Source organism: Oryzias latipes, chromosome 15, assembly GCF_053564925.1.
Source record: "Oryzias latipes strain Hd-rR chromosome 15, Olatipes_Hd-rR_3.1".
NCBI lineage: Eukaryota > Metazoa > Chordata > Actinopteri > Beloniformes > Adrianichthyidae > Oryzias > Oryzias latipes.
The window spans coordinates 10906979-10932812 of NC_136251.1; the positions used below are offsets into that span (position 1 = coordinate 10906979).

Here is a 25834-nt window from a genome sequence, read left to right on the forward strand (position 1 = left end):
ACAACACCCCTTGTGGGCCCTCTTTTTTTTCCCCGGGGTTCCCCCCCTCTTGGGCGGGGGCGGCGGGCCCCTGCCCCGCTCCTCCCTGGACCGGCCGCGGGCCGGGCGGATGGCTGCCTGGAGCGCGGAGCGGGTCTCCCTTGGGGGGTCCTGGCTCGTACCTGGGGTTGGGGCGGGGGGATGCCCGGAACTCCTGGGTGGTGGTGGGGTGCCCGTCTGGGGCTGTGGGCGTCCGTCTCCGGTGGGGCCCTGCGTTGGGTTCTCCCGGCGCGGCGGGGGGGCTGCTCTCCTGGTTGGGCTGGGGCGGCGCTCTCTCTCCCTCCGTGCTTCCCTGCTCTCTGGCTCTGGGGGCCTTGCGGCGGTCCTGCTGGCCCTGGCCTGGGTGGCGGGCTTGGTCGCCCGGGCGGCGGTTGTTCCCTGCCGGTTCCCGTGTGGCGTTGGGGGGATTCCGGCTGCCGCTGCTGCTGCGGTGGGGGTCTTGGGGTGGGGATGGCTGGGCACTCTCCCTCCTTCTTTCCACGTTCCACCATCCATTTTAGAAGAACATAAACACTCACCTGAGCACAGGTGTTAGCTCACCTTTGCACTTACAGTTTGCATGACTGAATGACTGAAATATTTCACACTAGTTGGTTTTAAGGCATAAGTATGCGTGTGAACACTATCTGTTTTGTATATATGTCGACAGGTGGACATTTTTTGCAGCTAGCAGGTGTGTTTATAACATTTGAGTGTGTGTGTGGACAGGCTCCGCCCTTATTGTACTACATTTGAACGTTACCATAATGATTAACAACCAGTAAACTTGTTGCTTTATGCTGCTTCATGGTCTTATCCCCCTTCCCCTCCTATTATCACCCCCTACCCCCCCTCTCTCTATCGTCCCTCTCTCTTCTTCCCCTCTTTCCTTTTCCGTCCGGTCCAACACCAAAGATTTTCAGACATGATTGAAATTAATAAAGTCTGGCCTCAATTACAAAAGGGGTTTATCCAGACATACCTTTGGTTTGTCTGAAGATTAATAACCCCTCTTGTTAAAGTAAAATCTGTCCAACACAAGAGGCCCTCAGCTCTCATCTGTCTGCCCAGCTGTTGGACAGGACAAGTTAGAAAAAAAAAAAAAAAAAAAAAAAAAAAAAAAAAAAAAAAAAAAATAAACCCTAGAGCAGGGGTGTCAAACATACGGCCCACGGGCCGTTTCAGGCCCCCCAGATGGTTTAATCTGGCCCACTCAAGAAGAACAAAAATCATAAAGATGTTTAAAAAAACATTTCTAGTCCATTCCTGTGGCAAGTTGTGATTTTTTTTAAAAGAAATAACAGAAATGTGCAATTCCACCACTAGGGGACGCAAAGGAAAAGCAAAACTGGTGAAACAGGTGAAACCTAACAGCTCTGCTTCTGGGTAAGATGCAGTTTGATTCCCTGCGAGCCTCACCGCTGTAAGGCTGCTACAAGAATGATCATTGTGACAAAATAATGACCAAAATGTTAAAAAAAAATGTTAAAGTGAAGTGCAGAGCTTTCTAGGAAAAGGGACAGAGTTTTATGTGCTCCTGGAGCTGAATGCAAAACCTGTATGCTTGATATGTCATCAACAGGTCGCACTGCTCAAAGAAAATAACATCCAGCACCACTATGAGACTCGCTATAAAGAAAGGTACCACCATATGCAGGGGCAGTTAAGAAAAGCAAAGATTTACCAACTATTAGCTGGACTGAAACACAACCATCTGCATTTATTGCAGCCGTGATGTCAGTGATGGAGCAGTGACAGCTACCTTATTGCTAACATGTTGGTACAAACATCCAAACCATTTTCGGATGGTGAACTTATTGAAAAATGCTGAAGGCTGCAGAAGTCTAGTGCCCCAAAAAGCAGATGACCTTTGCCAACATAAGCCTGTCAAGAATTAGGATTGCAGGAGAGTTTCTAACAACATCTCTGAGGAGACTTGAAGGATTTCAGTCATTTATTGTATTTTTGGTCGCTCTTGATGAAAGCACCGACATCACAGATATTGCACAACTGTGCATGTGTTGAAGAGACATCACAGCGGAGTTTCTTGAGTTGATGGACACAACAACAGCTGATGACATAGTCAGCTCTCTAGTTACCACGCTGGACAATGTTGGAATGAACTGATCACGTGATGTCAGTCTGGTCATTGATGGCGTCTCATCAAAGGTCAGGAAGAAGGCAGGTGTTGCCACAAAATTCAGACAGCAACCAGGAAGATTCTTGGATGTTCCATTGTGTTTTGCACACTTGAATGACAGTAAATGAGTTTCTGCACAGGATCTGAATCCTGATATTGATGGCTGGGTGAAGTTTCAGGAGAGAGAGGTCAATTCCACATTCTTATGTTCACAAATGTTTGCAAGTTTAATAAATTTTTCATTGATTCTCCCATTTAAATTTAAGGCAGGGTGTTTCATCTTTTCCATAGCCCCTCTTGAGTCTATTATTGGGATAGCTTCAGTGTCAGTTGTAAAATATTCAGTCAGTATAAAATTAAATAAACCAATCATTTTTAAATTAAAATGCATTTTATTTGAGATCCATTGGTCTCTGTGAATGAACGTTTAATAATAAGTGATTAGGCTACAATGTTGGTTGAAGACATTCTTTCCAACTGAGAAAAACAAAAGAAAACAAAAACAAAGTTACAGACAACCAGCTGACCATAGGTTTTTTTGCTTTTATGTTACTGGTCCGGCCCACTTGAGATCAGACGGGTTGAATGTGGCCCCCGAACCAAAATGAGTTTGACACCCCTGCCGGCTCATTGCTGACCAGAAAAGGAAATTAAAATTTGTCTATGGCTTTGCGGTTAATTGCTTTGAAAAAAATATATATTCTGTATATATATCCCGGTATATGAAATACAAAAAAATACAAAAGTGCACAAAGATGTAAGAATTGTAAATAACAACTGGGCCAGGTAAATCTCTGCAGTTTATCAGTTCCATATATAACCTCAGCAGATAGCAGGACTGAAATGTTGTGTATTAACTCAGAGGAACAAACAGGAACACACTGTTAGGTGGAGCTTCTCCTAATCTAGGGTCTGGTAACTGCTGCTTTCGGCCAGCGGCACTTCAGTCTGAATGACTAATGGACACTGAAAAACACACTGAATGATGACCAACTGCAAAATAGGCCTACCAGATACAATATGACACAGTAGAGGGGCATTACATATTGAGCTGGTACTGCGTCAACAGTGCTGCTGCCCAGTCTTGTGTCATAAAAAAAGGATTGTGGATAGAGGACTGGATAGTGGCATCATTTTGCAGGCACAGCTGGACGAATCCTGGGTAAATGTTTGGAATCATCCCCACATGGAAAGCATGTTATTTGGAGCAGGAAATGATCAGAGCTGTGCCGGTGAGGTTAGATAATGAAAATGGGTTACATCTGATACTGTAATTTGTGTGTTTCAAGGGCAGCTGTAGCTCAAGGACAGGAGAAGATGGTGGCTGTATTTGTGATGTGAGAGTAAGGGGGTAAAATCACACCACTGTGGGCTAAAAAAAGGACTGCTTTACAGACAAAATGCCTCAAAAATGTGGCTTCCAATGCAAGAGCTAAATCCCTGCTTAGTTTGTAAATATATCAAAATTAATTGTTGAATAGATATTGCAGTTTCAAAGTGAAGATTGATTCAATGTCCAATATTTAAACTCATCTTTAGGTGGATTTACACTGAATTTGTTTCAAAGGACTGTCTAAGGGAGACATAAATTTGCTAGGGCTACACATATGGCTTACACAACATTTGAACAGCAGATTTCTGATTTTGTTTTGCCCTTCAGTCTGTCAAAAGTTGCTTTCATTGGCCACTACCATACAAAAGAATTCTGATACTTCTCAGATTACCTGATTTGCTGAAAGTAAATTGTAAAGAAGTCAAGACACTCCAAGAAACTTTGACTGAAAAACCAACATTAAAAAAAGGAAAAAGAAAAAAAAACACAAAAATCTTGAAACATATCAAGACAAGACACAGTTATAGAGGGAAATTATCCATAGTGTAGGTAGCCTTTTGCACTGGAGTAGAACAGCCTGTGTCCTTGTAAAATCTTGCTCTTGTGTCAAACAGACTCATGAAAGCATTAATATGCCATTCTTGCCCCACCGCTCTTTGCTCTACTGTGTTACTGGGTCAAACTTGGTAATGTTCTCAACTTCAAGTAGAGACCAATTAATTATATAAGAGTAAGTATCAATAAAATCCATCAGCAGACAGAAGAGCTCCAATAAAGCCTGTACAACTCTCTTGGAGGTATTTCTACTTGTCTGGACAGCTTTCTAGAAAACAGCTCCAGGTTAGAGCACATTTTCTTTTGTGATTAACATGGGAACATTATTAGAGTCAGTTAAAACATAGAACGTGATGCTGTAATATCGCGAGACCCAGCGAGAAGAGTGTGGTGAGTCGACTTGGCGGCGCGTAAGCATTTGAACAAACATTTTCGATCTTGTTTCATTTTTCCGCCATATTAAAATATTTCCTGCAAACTAACATAACCTGTTAAGAGTATTAAGCTTCTGTCAGCCTGGAGGACCTGGAGAATTTCATTGACAAGTGTTTTAATACCTGCAACATGGTGAAGCCCAGAACCGCCACCACCACCCCCTCCGCCAAGCGTGAACGGCCTGAGGACTCTCCCGGGGCTGTGTCCTCTCCAGGCAGCGGAATGAGCGATATCCTGGATTCGATTGATAAAAAGCTCTCCAGCTTTGATTGCCGCCTCAATTTTCTGGAGATCCTCCATAGAGAATTTCAAGGTCTGCGGGAGTCTCTGGAATTCAGCCAGCAGCAGGTGCGGGAGCTCGCAGCGGAGAACCAGGCCCTCAGAGAGACCGTCAAGACTCTGGGCAATGACACCGCCCGTCTCTCCGAGGAGAACCGATCCATAAAGGAAACCCTCCTGGATCTTCAGTCGAGGAGCATGAGGGACAATCTAGTAGTCGCAGGGGTTCCAGAGGAGGCAGGAGAAGACCCCGAGGCCACCGTGAGGTCCTTTTTAGAGGTCCACCTGAAGCTCCCCAAGGAGGAGGTGCAGAAGATCTCTTTCCACAGGGTTCACCGCCTCGGAGGAAGAAGGTCCGACCACCAGCGCCCGCGTCCTATTGTGGCTAAATTCGAACATTTCAAACAGAAGGAGTTGGTGAAGGGCCGAGGCCGAGAGCTGAAAGGCACGCATTACAGCGTTAATGACCAGTTCCCGGCAGAAATCCTCCGTAGAAGGAAGATCCTGTTCCCGCTGAGGAGGAAGCATCTTGCTGCTGGTTCGAGAGCAGTTGTGGCCGTTGACAAACTTTACGTGGACGGCCGGCTGTTCCGGGCCCCGGAGATCACCCCCTGGCTGTGCTGAAGGCTTTCAGATCCGCGCTGAGAACATCTGCGCTGCCCAGAAGAAACCCGCTAAACTTACTTCAATGAATGGAAAACCGGATCATCAATAATCCACACCTCGATCTCAGGAAAACAGTCTTTTTTTTCTTCTTCACCTCAGTCCCACTCATGTTTCTATTGTTGTTTTGTTGTTGTTTTCGTTTTCCCTTCTCTTTTTTTCTTTCCTTTACTCTCCCCCCTCCCCCCCCCCTCCCCCCTCATCATATGTAAATCACCTGGAAGCAACTCATCCTCGGTAAGTATTTATTTATGCACGGAACGGGCGCGCGCGCACACAAGCGCACACACGGGCGTGCACATGCGATCCCGCACACACACGGCGACATACTGCAATCTCCTCACACAGGCTCTCATAGGACGCACGCGACACGCAGCTCACATAGCCAGAAAACGTTCACGTGCACAGCGCTTCTCAATGCGGGCACGCGCACACGGACTGGTACACAAGCACTACTTAGCTCTACACCTTTTCAGTCAGAGCAGTTATGAACAGTCTTAACATCGTTAGCTGGAATGTGCGTGGACTTGGCTCTGAGCCAAAGAGACTGTGAAAGTGTTAAATCACCTGGATGGTCTAAAAGCAGATATAGCTCTACTGCAGGAGACCCATTTATCGAATTCTTTGAATCACCTTATGTGCTGCTTACAATTTCTAGTTATATACTCTGCCAGTTACAACTCCAAACAACGAGGAGTTGCTCTTTTAATTAATAAAAATCTTAATTTTACTCACAAGGATACAGTTACTGACCCAGAAGGCAGATTTGTAATCATTAATATATCCATTCAGAATAAGGACTTTTGTATAGCGAGTGTTTACGGCCCTAATGTTGACGACTCTTCCTTCTTTCACAGATTCTTCACCTCAATCTCAGTTCACTCTGACTCCACAATCATTATAGGAGGAGACTTCAACCTTGTTTTGGACCCTGAACTTGACAGACTCAGCACAGCCGCAAACCAGCGTACATGGCGATCTGCAAGTATTCTAAAGCAGTACATGAATGATCTGGGTCTCTGCGACGCGTGGCGCTCATGTCACCCAAACACTAAAGGGTTCACCTTTTTCTCTCCAGTTCACCACTCACACTTCCGTTTAGACTATTTATTAATCAGTAACTCTCTTTTAAAAAATATTCAAAGCTCCAATATCCATCCAATTATTATCAGTGATCATGCACCAGTCTCTGTAAACATTTCTAGGGAAAAATCCACACCCTCTGGTACAACCTGGAGGTTTAATACGTCTCTGTTAAAGGACCAGGAATTTCTTGAATTCTTTAAAAAAGAGTGGGCAACCTTTTTAGACTTCAACAATACTCCAGACATCCCACCGTGCATTCTTTGGGAAACAGCAAAGGCAGTCATGAGAGGGAAAATCATTTCTTATTCAACGCACAAAAAACGCAAAGAGAAAGCAGATTTATTAGAATTAGAAAATAAAATCAAAACCCTGGAGACTGCTTATGCTGCTTCTGCACAGGAACACATTCTGGGACATCTGAAAAATTTAAAGCTGCAGTTAAATGACATCATTAATAAACAAACACAATTTCAAATACAAAGGCTACGACTTGAAAGATTTGAAAACTCTAATAAATCTGGCAAATTTCTGGCTAATCAGCTTAAAATTATTAGAGAAAAATCATCAATCACCTCTATTACAGACCAAACAGGAAATGTCACTCATGACCCGGTCAAGATTAATAACGCATTTGAAAACTTTTATAAAAACTTGTACACACCGCAGATCAATCCGTCAGAGCAAGGTATTGACTCATTTCTTAATAATGTAAACCTACCCAGGCTAAATGAGGATCAAATCACAAACTTAGGCTCTCGTTGTCTGAACTTCATGAAGCTCTGTTACTTATGCCTAATGGTAAAGCACCAGGGCCTGACGGCTTTCCTGCAGAGTTTTATAAAGAATTCTGGGAACAACTGGCACCAACATTTTATAAAATGGTCATATCTATTAATGAGAGCCAATCAATGCCAACTTACATGAACTCAGCCAACATAATTCTTCTTCTAAAACCAGACAAAGATCCCACTAGTCCTTCAAGCTATCGCCCTATTTCTCTAATCAATGCAGATGTAAAAATTATCTGCAAAGCACTAGCACAGAGAATAGAAAAAAATCACTCCTCACATAATTCAATTCGACCAAACTGGATTCATCAAAGGCAGACACTCGGATGATAATGTCCGTAGACTAGTTAATATAATAGACTTTGCCACCATTGAAAACCAGGAAATGACGGTACTATCGCTGGATGCTGAAAAAGCCTTTGACGGAGTAAATTGGAAGTTCCTTATTGCCGCCCTCCATAAGTTTGGTTTTGGAGAAGCATTCATCAATTGGATCAAAATATTATATCACAACCCCAATGCATCAGTTAGAACTAATAAACAGACTTCAAACAGGTTTTTTCTTGGAAGAGGAACCAGACAGGGCTGCCCACTCTCTCCTTCTCTTTTTGCTATATTCATTGAGCCTTTAGCTGCAGCAATAAGACAGAATAAGAGCATTATAGGAATAAAAACCAAACACAGCCATCATAAAATTAGTCTTTATGCGGATGACATATTACTGTTTTTAAGGAATTTACATTCTGTAAATGAAACAGCAATGATCATAAATGAATTCTCCTCCATATCAGACTATTCCATTAATTGGAATAAGTCTGTTTTATTACCACTCAACAGGAATATGGAACAAAGACTCACAATTCCAGTTAAAACAGGAAATATCAAATATCTGGGTATCTACTTTTCCCCCAAACTATCAGAACTGGTGCAGCTAAACCACACCCCATTACTGAAAAGCATACAGGACGATCTAACACGCTGGACCAACCTGCCTCTGTCACTTATGGGCAAGGTAGCCACGGTTAAAATGAAAATCTTACCCAAGGTTAATTATCTCTTCTCAATGATTCCCACACAACCGCCATTAAAATGGTTCAAAACATTAGACTCATCCATATCAAGCTTTCTATGGAACAACAAACCTGCAAGAATTAGTCTAAAAACGTTAAAATCTGCAAAAAGCTGTGGAGGATTAGAATTACCTAACTTCCACAAATACTTTCTTGCAAATAGATTGCAATACATCTTAAAATCGTTAAAAAATAATCCAGAAACCAACTCATGGTCAGAATTGGAACAGGCGTTATGTGGAAAGATCAACCTGTCAGATCTACCATTTATTAGCCAAACAGTTAAAAAACAGGATTGTTTCAAAAGCATTAATATAAATGCCACTTTAACAGCCTGGTGGGAATTTCTCAAAATATCAAAATCATCAATTCAACCGTGCAAAATGACACCCATCTGGAACAACCCGGACATCCTTATTAACAAAAAAATGATTCACTTCCCAGCTTGGCAAGCAGGGGGCATAAAACAACTAGAGCACGTAATTATTGATAGAAGATTCATAACTCCCCAGGAACTTCAAGACAAACATGGAATAAATAACTTCTTGGAATATCAGCAACTTAAATCAAGTATTACTAAAAAGTATAAATATAAAGACGACGATTTAAAGCTACCAGATGTAGTTACCACTCTGATTAATTTTTCAATGAATAGAACTCTCTCCAAAATGTAAAAACTTTTATGTAATTTAGATAACAATATTGCCCTTCCAACAAAAAAATGGGATGCAGATTTGAGCATCAGCACAGATGAAAGCTTCTGGTCAGAACTCTGTCTAAACACCTTTAAACTGACAAAAATTCCAAATCTGCAGCTAATCCATCTCAAAACTCTTCACAGAATTTACTACACTAGACAGAGGATGTTCAAGATAGGTCTCAGTAACTCAGACATTTGCGAGCACTGTGATAATAATTTACCCGACAGCTACATGCACGCACTGTGGTTCTGCACTCCTGTCCAGGCTCTCTGGCAGCAGGTATGTGCCGATTTATCAGTCTGGCTTAAGGTTTCAATCACGGCCTCACCGTCACTTTGTGTGCTTGGTGACATGAGTGCCATCGATATAGAAGAAGGATTAGCATCTATCATTTTCACAACTCTTTGTATTGCCAAAAAAACTATTTTAATAACTTGGAAAAACAAGAAAAATATAAACATAAGTCAACACAGAAATCTGCTGTTGGATCATATCAGCTTGGAAAAAATGTCAGCCCAAAGCTCAAGTAACTTTGAAAGAATTCAGTCTCTCTGGTCTCCTGTGGTTGACTCCATGACTTAGGGGGTGGGGGGCTTGGTCGTCGCTGCTCCTTGCCCTTCTGCCGTGGTTTGGGGTGGGGGTCGGGGCAGCCGGTGCCTGGGTGGGGCGGGCTGGGGCGCTGCGTGGTCCTCTGGGCTTGGGTGTGCGTGGTGGGGGTGTGGGGGGGTGGTCTGGCTTGGATTGGGGGGGTGGTCCCTTTGCCTGCGCTGGGGGGGGTTGGCGGGGGGCCCTGCTCGGGGGGGGGGGGGCAGCGGCGCCGGATGGGCTGCCCATCTGCACCTGGGGCTGGGATCGGCCCTTCCCTGGCTCTGGGACGGGACGGGACAACCCTCTCGGGGCCCCCGGTCGCTCTGGGTGTCATCCGCTTCGGCTGCGGGGTCTGGGGTGGGGTGGGGGGCTTGTCGGCCCTGTCCTTTGGGGGGGCGTTCTGGGGGGGAGGGGGGGGCCCATTATTGGTACGGGTCGGGGGGGCTAACGGGTCGGGGTCTGCGCTGAGCCAATCAGTGGTTGCCTCGGCCGGTTGGCCTCCTCGGTCCCGTCAAGGCCTGACCAGAGCTCCTCTAGGGCCGGCATCTGGGGGTGGGAGCCTGGGCTTGCTCCGGGGGGGGGCGACGCTTTCTGGCTCCTCTCTCTCTGTGTGGGGTGGGTGGTGCCGGGCCTGGGGTGTCGGCGCCTCCGGGGGTGGGGCCCCTGGGCTGGGTGGCCCTGGCCCCTTTGCTGGGGGGGGTGGGGCTGGGGGACAGCTGTTTGACCACCGGGGGACAGTTTACCAGCTGTCCCCAACTTACCCCCTTCCTCATATAACCTCATATTAGGGTGAGGGGGTGGGGGGTCTAGCCTGCGATGCGCCTTGGGGGGGGGGGGCCACTTGGCAGTGGCCCCCCTCCTATGGTTGCCGTATGGAGTGGGCCCCCCCTCTTTCGGTTTTATTTGCACCTTAGACATGTAGGGTCCTTGGTGGGGGGGGGCTTGGACATCACTGCAAGCAAGCAGCAGATGTCCTCCTGGCACCCTACCCGCCAATTTTAACCGCACCTTAGACATTTAGGGCCCCTTGGTGGGGAGGGTGAGGGGACATCACTGTGAGTAATCAGGAGATGTCCCCTTAGTGCCCTACTCGCCAATTTTAACTGCACCCCCCTTAGTACACACACCCCTCCCCCTTCAATATATACATTCCAACATAAACACACACACATGCACACACACACCCTCTCAAACACACATACACGCACACACATTTTGCAAGGAAGGTGGGACCTGGGTCCATCTGTCCCCTACCCCTTCCCTGGTGGGGGGTGCGGGCCCCTTGGCGATGGCGGCCATGTCCCTTGGGTGCCGGCTCCCTGGGCCCGGCGGTGCTCTCTCCGCACGGTGGGGGGGTTCATATTACACCTGAGCCGGGGGTGTTCGTGTCCCTGGGGGGTGGGTCCTGGTCCTTGCCCCTGAGCGCTGGGCCCTGCCAAACTTCCAACATGGCCGAGCCTGGTCGGGCCATATTTATAACACCCCTTGTGGGCCACCCTTTTTCCCCCGGGGTTCCCCCCTCCTGGGCGGGGGCGGCGGGCCCCTGCCTTGCTCCTCCCTGGACCAACCGTGGGCCGGGTGGGTGGCTGCCTGGAGTGCGGAGCGGGTCTCCCTTGGGGGGTCCTGGCTCGTACCTGGGGTTGGGGCGGGGGGATGCCCGGAACTCCTGGGTGGTGGTGGGGTGCTCGTCTGGGGCTGTGGGCGTCCTTCTCCGGTGGGGCCCTGCGTTGGGCTCTTCCGGCGCGGCAGGGGGGCTGCTTTCCTGGCTGGGCTGGGGCGGCGCTCTCTTTCCCTCCGCGCCTCCCTGCTCTCTGGCTCTGGGGGCCTCGCGGCGGTCCTGCTGGCCCTGGCCTGGGTGGCGGTCTTGGTCGCCCGGGGGGCGGTTGTTCCCTGCCTGTTCCCGTGTGGCGTTGGGGGAATTCCGGCTGCCACTGCTGCTGCGGCGGGGGTCTGGGTGTGGGGGTGGCTGGGCGCTCCTCCTCCTCCTTTTCACATTCCACCATCCATTTTAGACGAACATAAACACTCACCTGAGCACAGGTGTTAGCTCACCTTTGCACTTATAGTTTGCATGATTGAATGAATGAAAGATTTCACACTAGTTGGTTTAAAGGCATAGGTATGCGTTCGTGAACACTATCTGTTTTGTGTACATGTTGACATGTGAACATTTTTTGCATCTAGCAGGTGTGTTGATAATATTTGAGTGTGTGTGAACAGGCCCCGCCCTTTTTGTACTACATTTGAACTGTACCGTAACGATAAACAACCAGTAAACCTGTCTGCTCTATGCTGCTTCATGGTCTTACCCCCCCTCTCACTATCACCCCTCCCCCCCCCTATGACATCCCTCCCTCTTCTTCCCTTCTTTCCTTTTCCGTCCGGTCCAACACCAAAGATTTTCAATCATGGTTGAAATGAATAAAGTTTGGCCTCAATTACAAAAGGGGTTTATTCAGTCATACCTTTGGTTTGTCTGAAGATTAATAACCCCTCTTGTTAAAGTAAAATATGTCCAACACAAGAGGCCCTCAGCTCTCATCTGCCTGCCTAGCTGTTGGACAGGACAAGTTAAAAAAAAACAAAAAAACATAGATTTACATAGATAGATATAGCCTGACAATGCTTTTGTGACTGGCTAATGAACTTGACCAACCTGACTAAATACTGCTTTTGAATAATAAAACATAAACGGATTAGGGTAACAACAAAAATGACATTAGAGTCAGCAAGTCAGACGAAGGAGTGACTACCGGTATACGCTTCTTAGATGTCAACAACACCTTCCAAAAATGCCTGTAACAATAATGTATGAAAAGCACAAATGAGGGGAATGGGCATTGATGTGTTTTATGCTGCAGAGGAGCGTTTTGCACAAACAGGAGTATTATTCTACATGGACAAAAATTTGACACCATATTTAGCTTTAGTAGGAACAGAGCGACTGCTCGTTACATGTGTCAAAAGATAAAGGTTCCCAACCTTTTTATTACCACGTACAGGTTTATCGTCAGACAACAATTATACGAACTGGTCTGTAAAAGGCAAAAGTCGAGGTTTATTTGTTGTAAGCTTCCCTTTTAGACTTTATGTTGGAACCGTTAAAATATGATGCAGATTTTCCCTTAAACATCAAAATAAAGGCTAACAACAGGGCGCCAACTTCAACCTCATTCGACTTTTAAGGTGTGACGTGTAACGTTACAACCATAATAAAACTGGAAATTGCTTAATATAACAAAAGTTGTGCATGGAACTTTATTAAAAGCGTATGTGTAACATTAGCAAGTCATTCTCTGCATATTATGCAAAGTGGGCTTGGTACGTTGGAACAACTGTCTCAGTGAAATCATTATTATAGGGAAAAAATGGTTTTGACTGAAATAAGCAGATTTCTTTTTCTTCGAAGTTGAAGAATCTTCTGTTTCTTCAATCGCTCCTTTTCTACCCAAAAAAAGGAGCGTTTATTTTTGTATCAACTTTGCTTAGCTTGAGGTTTTTAATTTAGCTGTTGCAGCAGCTGCTTTAAGAAAGCAGCAAATGAATTTAAGACACATGTCCTTGGAGAACGACTTGACCTGCGTCAAGAGTTAGGAGGAAAGACTCTGTGAGGTCTGTGAGCTGCAAGTGGTGGAGGATGAATTTCATTTTTTGTTTTATTGTCCTTTGTATGAAAAAAAGAGACTTTGTAAGTATGACGTCATAGAAAAGAAATGTCCTAATTTGTTTTGGTTATCTGAAGACAAAATTTTACGTTGGCATTTTTGAAAATGAAATCTTTTGTTTGGCAAATTTTGTGTCAAAGGCATGGACAATAAGAATGGACACTTTGTATTCTGTTAGACTCTGATTAGGGGGGTTATTGGATTTTTTTTGTGATGGGGATGTATCTCTATGTATTGTGTATTTTGTTTTTCAGTGTCATATAAGCCCGTGTGGGCTGGGCACATTAGTGCATGACACTTAACTAAATCAAATCAATCAATCAATCAAATCAATCAATCATAGATTGATGTGGAGAAAAAATTTGGTAGTTTTCCAAAATTAAATTTTCTTCAATTAAACCAAACAGACATAATGTAAGTTACTGTATGCTATTTGTATACTATTTGTTTTCTCTTCAGCCTAGTAAAGAGCGACCCACAGATTGGTACTGGTCAATGGCCTGAGGGGTTGGGGACCACTGGTCTAGAGGAAGACCAGTGGAAGAAGTTCATAGATGTAGAGAAAGAGGACATAGGGATGGCTGGTGTGAGTGAGGAGCATGCAGAGGAGGGTGAGGGAAGCAGATGATTCACCATGATCAATAAAGGGAGCAGCTAAAAGCTGAAGCAGATATAACTCTAGATGGATTGAGCACTCCAACCACTTCATTGCTGCAAGCCACATTTACCCCTTTATTTTTACAACAGTTGTTTTTAGGGTTTGTTTTGTAGGCTACACATGTACACTTCTACTCTTGTAGCTCATGAAGTGCTTATTTGTTTCTCACACACTTAATGAATGCATTAGGGGATTATGGGTAGAATGCCCAACCCTAGCCTTTTAAGTGACAACTATTATTCTGTCTAAGCAATCCATGAATCCGTCTTAGAAAGTATAAAATGTTAGAAGCCACAGTAAACACAAGGGTACAAACACAAGGGTTCAGAAAGCAGAAGGGAAAAATGTGTCCAGGCGTCATGGGACATTCCTTCGCATCCTAGGATTGTAACTGCACAACATAAATGGAAAAGCTTTTAGTGTCTTCTCAAAATAGTCTGAGGGTGGAGAAACTGTAATCATAACAAGGAAAAAAACTGGTTCCATCAAAAAGTTCAGAAACAGAGACGTCTAGAGGTTGCAAAAACTGTCAGTCTGCTGCGTGTGTGGATACATGCGCGTGTGTGTGGATTTTTGTGTGACAATCCAGATGTTTATGCCTTTTGAAATTCCAAGTTACTGTTGGAAGAAATCCCTACCAGGCTAACAGAACCAATCTTTTTCAACAAAACCCAGAAAAATGAAATGAACAAGACTCCAGTGCTTTTCTACTCACATTTCTATCTGTTTGAAAGGACAAAAAAATGTAGGTACAATGATAAAAACAGCAGAGGAAGAATTGCAGTTTTTGTAAGCAGGTACCGGTACTGTCATTGTAGATACATTAGTATGAAAAAATAACTGCACCATCAACCAAAAGCCAAGAACTCTGCAAATTCACTGGACTTTTTGGTTCCAACTTGAGTTTGTTTGTATAGACTATCTGGTTCCTTTAGTGTAAAGCCCACTTGAATATTGCTGTGGTCAGTGTCAATTAACACAGACAATTCGAAGAGAACCAAAGAAATAAAGTGGCATAAGCACTGACTGTAAATGAGAACTGGACCAAGTGAGTGTGTCGTCACCTAAAGAAAACAACTTACTTCTGGCTCCAACACAATAAAGTCAATTCATTCAATTTTTCACGATTTGGACGCCACCATGTTGGATCCACACATTGTCAGTAAGCAGTACTTAGTTTGAGGCGGTCTGAGTCACTGTTTCATGGCAACCACTCTTGTCAATCAGGAGTGAGCTTCTTGGAAGTCCAGACCCCTACCACTTAAAGAGAGGCTTCAGGAGAATTTGTCATTTCTAATGTTGGACGTGGGGCCTGCAGGGACCAAATACTATTCTTAAGGTATCTGATTGATCAGTTTATAACTTGAATAACTTGCACTACAGAAAACATATAGTGAAAAAGAAATTAGGATTAGCATGTTAATAGAAAGGTGGTAGAGCAAGAATGGTTGTTGTGGCAAATAGAATGAGTCTATGGGATTTTGGCTTCTTGAAACCAATGGGTACTTCCTGTTTAGAATATGAGTGGGGAGGACCACTCAGTCCAGTTCTCACATACACTAAATGGACATAAGCGTCCATTATTTTTAGTTAGAATTTTTAAAAAAGTCCACAACATAAATATAATAATTAAATTTCAGTGTACGATGAAGCTACTCTATAATCAGACGACTAGCAGGATGAGCAGTTTATTTCCCTGTTGAGATGTCAGATATTGAGTTCTTCATCTTTGTAGGTCCATTTGATAAATTAAAAAATAAAAAATAGAAAAATAAGCAGCAAGAGAAGGATACTGGTCCGTCTGAGGTCGTCTGAAGTTCTCTGGAAGGTGGGCTTCATACAGATGTTTGGCTCTGGTGTTGCCCATATCCACCATACTCTGCAGAAAGATAGGGTATAGGAAAAAATGCAAAATATAAGAGAGACAGTAAAGAATTTAAAAAAAAATGAACTAAAAAGGAAATTCAAAATTGAGATGAATTATTGTTTTGAAGAAGGTATTTGTAAAAATAGTTTTAAGGAAATCACTTGACACACAGTGGGATTGCATCCAAATTATAAGTAATTTTGTACACTGTTCAAGTCTGACGCACACTCATCAAATGCGTTAAAACTAAATTGAGAGGAAGGTGATGGATGGGGGGATGACAGGGGAAGTGAGGGAGATGGATGCAGAATAATCAGCCATCCAGAATGAATTAGTCATTGAAAACGGTGATTAAGATTCAGACTGAACCTCCTTCTGCTCACACGCCACTGATAGATGACCACTGTCGGGTAAAGACACACACGCTCATACCCTTCCACTTCAGCACACATGCATCTAGCAGCCACATTTTTTAGCAGCTGGATGGCGGCATCAATTATTCAGATTCAGGTGCAAGTCTGACAGATGCTCACACATGATTTAGTGTATCGAACACGATCAATGTGCCATGCCAGTGACAAACAAAGCCCGGCTACACAGAAGCTAATTATAGTTATGCCTCATAACATTCCAGCCATGTCCATGTTTACACATCTTAATGAGCATGAACAGGTACACCAGCAAAGCTGCACCGCCTGGTAAAGACTGACTAGCAGACACATTAAAATGTGTTTTCCAGATTTTTCAACTTTTTATGACGTATCCTTATCCTAGTACTAGACATCCTAGGAAACATGTTGGTGTGGCACATTTGTTGTGTTTCTCATGTTTGAGTGAAAAACTTGAAAAAGAAAAAGGAACAAGAAATAAATTATGTAAGATTGATAGCCTACCCCCCCCCACCCCCCGGTTGCATTTTCGCTTTATTTTTGTTAAAGTTTCATGCCAAGTTTCATGGTAAACAAAGCTACTGAATAAACCCTCTGCATTTTGGTTTACACTTAAACTCATACTTAGATGTGGATGAGTTGTTTATTTCATGAGTTTTGTTATTTTATTTTGGAGTAATCATTCTACTTGTGTCTTCTTTTAACAAACAAATGCGTCAAACTTACATTATCCTTAAAATATTCTTCTTGATGCTCTCACCACACGCAAAACAATGGTATGTTCCATTTTCATGACACCCCCTGCAATCCTCTTAAGATGCAGCTCCTTGTGTCTTTGGCTACGTTCACAGCGCAGGCAGAAACGACCCAATTCCGATTTTTTTGCCCCTATGCGACCTTCATCTGATCTTTTCATGACAGTCTGAACGACACAGATCCGATCTTTTCAAATGTGACCCAGGCCACTTGGGTATGTGCTCCTGAATCTGATACGTATCCGATCTTTTCAAATGCGACCTCTATCTGAATGGCCAGGCCACATGAATCCGACCCGTACGTTATTGACACGCTACAAACGTCATCATTCTGCGTTAATTCATATTTGGGGTGACAGCTCTATTCAGGCCAAACTCTAGGGCTTTTATCGCAACCGGGCGGTTTTTGAAAATATTTCCAGCAAAATGGCCGAGCGTGGTGTTAAACCTTCCCCGCAATGACTTTTTTTCTTTTCCAACCGTGGTCAGAAGCGCAGGGGACCGAAGCCCGATCGTCCTTCGGGGTTCACTTCCCTGTTCGAACCCTCAGATTCTCCAGAGCAGGTTAATAAAGAGTCAATAGTAGTTGTTCTGGGGGGAACCTTCTTTTATTATCGTTCTCCTTCCTCCCTAACACACAACATGAATGTGCACTCACTGCCGCCCTCATTCCCTACCTCGCTGCACGCGCTCTCTCCTGTCTCTTACACACAACCACCCACCCACGCACACGCGGCCCCAGCACATACACATCCCCATTCCACAACAGTGGGTACACACGATCCTGGCTCCAATGCCTTCTTACAATGAGAAGATTGTTATTGTGCTGGCTCCTTTGTGAAAATAAATTTTATTATGCAAAAAGAGCCCCGCTGTTGACAACACCGTTGTTGACATCCATTGTTAACGTTAGCTACTTCCGCAAACAAGTGACGTCGTTCACCGTTGAGTACTCTTCTGCGCATGCGGGTCACTTCTGGGTCATTTCACGGTCACCCAGGAGATCACAAAAATTCGTATTTAATTGAAAATGTGAATGGCCTTGCAAAAAAATCTGATTTTTTCAAAAAAATCGGAATTGAGCATTAAGCCCTGCAGTGTGAACGTAGCTTATGACCCCCATGGGCCAGAACAACCCAAAAACCCGCAGAACCTGTTTGGGTCAACCCCCGTACCAGTGCACGTGACTAAGAAATAAGCACTGCTCGTAAATAGGGGGAGGGTAGAGCAAGAGACTAATAAGTGGATGAATTGCAAAGACTGCAGTTGTACAGTTGCTGCTTTCGATCTGTTTCAGTGAAGAAGGAGCTGAGCTAAAGACAAAATTTAGTGATCAGCCTGTTCTGACCGTCACCCATTGTTGTAAGCTTTGGGTCTAAAAGGATCAGGTCTTGGATACAAGCAGCTGAAATGAATTTACTTTGCAGGGTGGCTGAAAGCCACCTTAGAAAACAGAGGGAAGAGCTCTGTCCCTGTGAGGAGCTCAACCTAGACCCGCTGCTTCTACACATCAAGAGGAGCCAGTTGAGGCGGCTTGGGATCTTTTTAGATGCCTCCTGGACCCCTACTTCAGGAGATATTCTGGACATGTCTTACTAGGAGGAGACCCTGAAGAAGACCTCAGTTGGCTGGAGAGCTTATGTCTATTATCTGGCAGATGGACAGATGGATGGATTGACATTTTATAAGTGAGGATGATCATGTCCAATAACTTATGCTTGAATGTAAATAATTTGAATCCCCACAAACAGAAGATTTCTGGTGGTTGCTAAGAATACATTATGCAAACCTGCAATTGCAGCCCAAAGTACAAGTCTGTACCTGATGATCGATAGCTGTGTTTGAGCATCCTACCTGGATCTGCTCAGGTGTCCACTGATCCAGATTGACAGATTTGACTCTGGATATGTGGACTCCCAGGTTCCGGTGGATCCCAGCGCAGCGGATACACATGAACACGCCCAAGTTCCATGATGCCCACCGAGGACCTTAAAAATAATAAGAAACAAGAAAATATTTTCATTTTATTTTGAAACTTCCTGCTGATTTATAAGGATTCATCCCAGATACAGTACAGAACAGCATTTAGAGTTTCTCGGTTTCATTTTAAAAGAGATAGAACAAGTCATCATCTATAGTAAAACACTTTGTCTCTCAGAAAAACACTTAACTAGGTAAGACAAATTAGGTAAAACAATAAAATAAACATTATTTATTAGTATATATATATATATATATATATATATATATATATATATATATATATATATATATATATATATATATATATATATATATATATATATAAATTCAAAATACTGAGAACATTCGATAAATAATTGTGGGAATTCATGCAAATGTCTCTGGACACCTCAGAACCTTTCTAATGAACAACATTTCTCTGTTTATCTTTAGCCATTGTGGACTACGCCCGATTGTGCTGGGAAAGCTCATGAAGTTTGAGATACAAAACTGCAAGATAATCTGAATAAATAAATAGTATTTACTCATAATTACAATGACCAAATGTCGCACAAACGTGAAATAAAACAAATACAGCAGTTAAGCTAAAACAACCCTAGAAATCAAACGTTCCATAGTCACACAAGGAACGACATTTGGTTTTTGTCCACTGTTTGTAACAATTTTCATAAATCGCCATTCTTTATAAAGTTCTCATTTTCTCAGAACAAAGGGATGTAGATTTAAAACTTTTTACTAATTAGCTTTGTCTAAATAATTGAAGTCCACTTGTTTCAGTGAATTCAACTTTTATGTTTGTCCTTTGTTAAAATGTGTAGTTTTTCTGTGAGCCAGTCTCACATTTGGTTAAACAAAAATGAAGGTTGTGTTTGAATCAGCCCTGAGGCACCAGGTAAGCGTTCAATAACATGAAAATCAAACTCTGGGAACACTACCCGCCATGGTGATCAGCTGTGAATCGTGGTCATCGCTGAGAACAACAAAGCCTCAGCCTTCCATGAGTAGTTTGAACCAGCATTCCTCTGGTCTGTCCAGAAGGATTTGATGGTTTGGCCCATTAAAAGCCGTATCAGATCAAGCAGCAGGAGAACTGTTGTTTTTCCTGAGGCGATTTTCAGATCAGCATCGTTTAGAACTTTTATCAAAGCGGAGATGTTATCTTAAGCTAGATTCAGGTTTACTTTAAAAGCTATGTGCATTTAAACACTATTTCAGCAGAATCAAACTAATTTTGTTCAATCATTTCTCACCAGAGGAAATAAGAAATAATAGAGGGTGGTGTGAAAAAATAAATTAAAGAATAATACAAGCTGCTTTTATTAAAACAGGACTTGAAGGGATTTAAAGTAGAAATAAGGAAAAATGGAAAAAAGCTTTTAAAAAAAAAACAGGTTACAAAAAATTCAAATGTTTGCTGACATGAAGTTCAAGCAGCCCAATTTTTTTTTACCATTTTGGTGAATAAAAAGTTAACATTTAAAGTATGTTTTCAGCAGTTATAAGTGCTTCTACTGAAAAGAATACTTAAATGGGATGAAATGTTCACTACAGGCTTGTCCTGGAAATATCTCATCCCAAAAGTCCAATGAGCTTTTAGTTAGATGGTCGAGCAAACAAAAATATTTTAAATTTGTTCAAGTTGTACTTTTAATGGGAAATGAGAATATCTGTTCTTGAAAAATGTGTGTTAAATCTTTCTTGACAAGCTAGACAGGTAGCGGGGTTATCAGGTACAGACCCCAGTTGGTTCAGATCTTACCTCAAGGGAAGTTGTTATATCCCATTTCCATTGATGATCATAAATCTAAATCACACGCCCTCAGGGATATACAGTATACTTGGACCTCTCCTGTTCACCTTTTAAATCGCCTTCTGGATTAGATTTTGCACACTAATCATGTTTCATATCACAGTTTTGCAGATGATACTTCACTGTCAGACTCTTTGCGTTTCTGTACAGCAGACAAACAGAAGTCCTTACTCTGGCGATCAGTTAAGGAATTGATTTCAATTAAGTAGCTGCTGCTTGTTTCAAAAATAGCAAGTACATGTTCACTCATAATTTTTTTTTTTTTCTGTGTAGCCAGTGCTTTATTCTTGTCTGAACGGACCCAGAAGAAGAGTTAGGATTAGGTTAATAAGTGCCAACAACATTTAGGTTTGGATTCATTTAAAATCCATCCGAGCAAAGCCGCAATGTGCGTCTTGGCGACACGTAAATATGTGAGAATAACATCAGCCTTTGTTTTGTCTGGACACGATAGTTCCACACAAATTCACATGACTGTTTACATGGTTTCTCAGGACCGTGTGGAGCGGCATTTCAAAAGCAGCCTCCGCCAGCTCACACACCGTCCCAAAGCCGCTCCTCTGCTTGGAGACACGGTTCTCCTGAGTCCAGCAGCTCGCTCTCGCAAACCAGCCGGACGGACTGCGGTCCGAAGCCTCCTCCGTAGCGCACACGATAACAATGCTCCCTCCCCTGCCCAGAAACACGAAGCTACGAGTCCGGCTGCTCTGCTCAGAGATATGGTTCGCTCTTGCGGAGCAGCCGGCCAGTCCTGTTTGCGCTCCAAAGCCTCCTCTGGAGCGCCACACCGTCTTTGAACAGCGGAGAATTTGATCCGAATAAGTCTGATCAGGGCAAGTACGCCGAACGGTGTGTTTACATGATGCATTTTCATTCTGACCAGGCGTTTATTCCGTTTGCTTTTGTCCATGTAACCGCAGCTAATGAAACAAGCTATGCTCAAAATGGACCTAAACTTTATGTTCTCTAAAGTCCACATTTTAAACTTTGTCATTTTTGGCACCTATGTTTTGAAAAGCTGGACCACCTGCACTCCCGTCATTGCTTTTCTGTTGACTTTATTTTCCTATGTTGATGTTTAACTCGTTTTAATGTTGTTCCAATGCTGCCATTGGTGTAAATGAATAACTATGAATTACAACTGTATATGATAAATGCTCTTTAAGTGATTCTGCTGTGATTTGCCTTATGAAACTGCAAAAATATGTTTCCTAATAGTGCAAATAAAAAACTAAGCTTAAAATGCTACATGTTCTAAACATGACATTTGACACTCTGCATTGTGTGTCTGTGTACATTTCTATATAAAAAGGAGCACAAAATGTACTAGATAAGTCTCCCCTCAGAGATCAAAGATGGCACAAAATATGAGCAAAACCATTTTAATGGGCTGGCGGCTGCAGCCCATCAGCGTGATGTATGCTGTAACCCGTCAAAAACACAAATCCCACTATCTGTCAATATCAGTCACCTGAGGGATTTAAACAGGCTTTAGGAAAAAACAGAGCAAAGGCTCCGCTTCTATAAGTCCAGGCTGCATTCAGCATACAAGGCAATGGATTTCTGGTCTCAGTTAAAAGCATCAGTGTGTTAATGCAGTAGCACTAATGCGATGGATGCCCTAAAGATGAATCATGGATGATTTAAGCCTAAATCAAGCAGCTCAACAATTGTAATCTGGGTTTTGCTGGATATTTATCAGTATCTGTTGGACTTTACTTTGGTCTGTCCTCAAATGATCTTTTATGAAAACACATTTGTAAGTGTGTTTTGGGTAATATAAAGCCAAATCGAATAGCTAATTTCTCCAAGTATGACATCATTGCTCGTTTCTAAAAGAAATTGTTAGTTATAAAGAAAAAGTTATAACTTTAACCTTTTCCATGTGATTTTTAACATGTAAGATGATAAACACTAGTAGTTATGAACATGTAAAGATGAATGCTTATAAAAAAAACTAATATGAACGGTGTCATTAGGATAAAGAACAAGCAAATATTTATGTGATTTTGACAAAGCAGTTATGAAGTGATGCATTAGAAAACACTGGTAGGAGTTAGTGCAGAAAATCCAAGCATGCACAAAGAGAACATGCCAACTCCACACAAAGACCCAGCTGGGGTTTGAACCATAGTCTTCTCATTGTGAATTTTGGGTGCTAACCACCACTCCACTGTGCAGCCCAGAAATAGGTCTGACTTTTAATAATTCCATTTATTCCAGTTCACTCAAGATTTGTTTGTTTAAATTTGGGAGGAGGCTGAAGACTCAATTGGGACAAAAACCAGGTCAAGACTTGACAAAACAAACACCAGGCTGAGTTTGATCAAGGAGCTGGCGGTGATAGTTTGAGGCTGAGATGTTCCAGTGAGGATTAGAGTCAAAAGCAGAATTTAACATTTGCGAGTAGAAATCGAATAAGTTTTAGTTTTTGGTCATTGGGGGAAACTGAAGCACTCAGATAAAATACACAAACAAGAATATGAGGCAGAAGTTGACCAATACGAAAGAGAAGATTGATGTTTTGTTTTTCTTTTTTTCCGTTTTTTAACTGTTTCTCTTCTTTATATAGTTTTGATTTTTAATTTTCTTCGCTTTTTTTGTTTTGTTTTTACATTTCCTTTCTTCTCTTTTTATACTTTGTCTTTTTTCCCTTAATTTTGGATCCATTTTTATGGAATTTTAGAAAAGCAGTTCCTAATGATGACTGTAAGGTGAAGTAAAAGTTACAATAAGACAAATAATGTACACTCAAAATCAAGCAGTGTTCATATATTGATTTTTTATTCCCCTACAGCTCATTTGGCTCCTCCAAGTCTGAATAAGGGCCAACTATTCTACTTTAAGCCTACTCAAAACTGTACCATTCTACAGTTTTTGAGCCAACCACTAAAGCCCAGAGCTTTTGTTAGCCAACTAAAATGTATTCCGGTAAGCAACAAGTGATGCAGCTCCACCAAAGACCACTAGAACAATCGCCCAATGACAATCATGCTAACAAAAATTAAGATTTCATATCACGAAAATGCTAGCGTTTCCTCATTCATTTAGGGAGTTACGTTCTAAAAATAATCCACAATAGGTGAAATCCGTGAAGTAGGATTACAGATGTGTTTTTTGGATTGTTTTTTTAAGGCAGCAAAACCTCTCGCTCCAAAGTTTAGACTTTTCTCAGACAGACACGAACACTTTCACATTTTCACTCTTGTTTGAACTCTTAAAATTCACACCTTTGTACATAAATAGGTACAGTATTACAGAATGAAAACAAGTATCTGATCACGATGGAAGATTTATGTAAATTTAGCGATTGATTGACAAGATCAACAGCCAATCAGCGCAGAACACAGTGAACTGTTACAAAAAATTAAAATGCATGCAAAATTTCACAGAAAAAACCTGCAAAACAGTGAGACCACAAAACATGGACAACAATATAGTGAGGGAACACTATAAAGTCTAATTCTCTTCCCTTTTCAATGTTTATTTTTAAACCAAAGCATGTCTGGAAATGGAGCTCTTTGTGTCCTACATGTTACCATGAAAAGGGCTGTGTAAATAAAGTTGATTGATTGAAAAGAGATCAAAGTCTCAGAAGGGGGGGGGGGGGGGTTTAGAGACCTTCTCCAGAAACACTCAGCAGGGGTTTTGCTGTCATTTATAAATCAATACATGTAGACTCTAATATCAGCTTTCCAGCAATGAACCTCAAAGTAAACATGCCTCCAGGAAAGCATCTGCACAACCTATGTTCTCATCCGGGTTCCTGTTCCAAGGTAAAGATGATGGGTGGCTATCCAGTTTAAAGAAGAAATGTGTCAAAAAATTGGCAAGTTTTGAAAAATAAATACAGAAATTTGGGTAAAACGATAATTAAGAAGAACTACTTGTTCCACCTCCCTAAAGATAGCTACAACCTGTGCCGCTGCAAATTTTCTCCTTAAAAGATTGTCAAAAAAGACAGGAAATAGCCTTCATAAAGTTCCTTATATTCACCAGTTATCCAGATTCCATGGGATCTAAATGTTATCCCTTAACCTTTGTGGAATCAAAAAAACGCACGATATCATGTAAGATTTCATGTAATCCATGGACACCAGTGAAGATCACAAGTCATTGAAGAAAAAAGGTTCAGCGCACTGTCTAGTGCAGGGGTCATCAACCTTTTTGAGACTGAGGGCCATTTCATGGGCATTAAGTGGTATGAAGGGTGCCACAGGACCTGTTTGCTAAAAACCTCCTAGCCCCCCCCCCACACACACACACACATTTGCGTGCCCTATTTTTATTGTCATTGTCATTTATTTGATTGTCATTGACAGACGTGCCGTGATTGTTTGTTCAACATTTGCTTCAATTAAAAAAAAAAAGAAAAATTTTTTTGGGTGCATTCCATGCGGGCGCCACAAGGGGTGCACAGGGTTGGTGACCCCTGGTCTAGTGGGTCTAGATGACCCAACTCCCAATGGTACAGTGCCTAGGATAGCACAAGGGTTACACATCTTCCCCAGCCTAAAACAGACTAAATCATAAAGAATAAAAGAATTTTATTTTATATTTAAAGTTTGTTTAATGGACTCTAGCTTTATCATACACAGAAATTTCTATTTTTACTCCCATCCATCTTCAGAACCTGCTGGATCCCTTTCGGAGTCGTGGCGTTGCCGGAGCCTATCCAGCTACTTTTGGGCGACCTGACCTGAACAGGTCACCAGTATTTTACACAACCTCACACCTTGGGACAACTTGGAGTCACTAGTTAACCCAGGTGGTGGAATGGAGGAGTGAGACTGAGGTGCCATGCGCTGTGTGGCCCTGCGTGGAGCAATTGTGGTGCTCAGAACCTGAAATAAAGACCGAACCTCCTCACCTTGGCTCCTCTGCATCCTTTCTCGGCGGGACCCCGCCACACCATGAAGCATGTTTTTGGATAGTGGGAGGAAACTGGAGTGCCCAGAGAAAGCCCCAGCATGCATGTAAACGCTACACAGGAAGATCCCAGCTGGGATTCAAACCAGGGCCTTCTTACTGTAAGGCGAGAGCGCTAACCA

General features: G+C 42.7%; 1 protein-coding gene across 6 annotated transcripts in view; it reads right to left on the reverse strand.

Moving 5' to 3' along the window:
* Positions 1-25834, reverse strand: part of smap1 (small ArfGAP 1) — a 104032-nt gene that overhangs the window by 71128 nt on the left and 7070 nt on the right. For all 6 annotated transcript variants that reach the window (XM_078931714.1, XM_020701498.3, XM_078931712.1 and 3 more), the window contains exons 2-3: positions 18845-18978; positions 15773-15858 (exon numbers count right to left, since the gene is read on the reverse strand). In XM_078931714.1, the coding sequence (XP_078787840.1) occupies positions 15773-15858; positions 18845-18978 (220 nt within the window). The remainder of the gene's footprint in view (positions 1-15772; positions 15859-18844; positions 18979-25834) is intronic.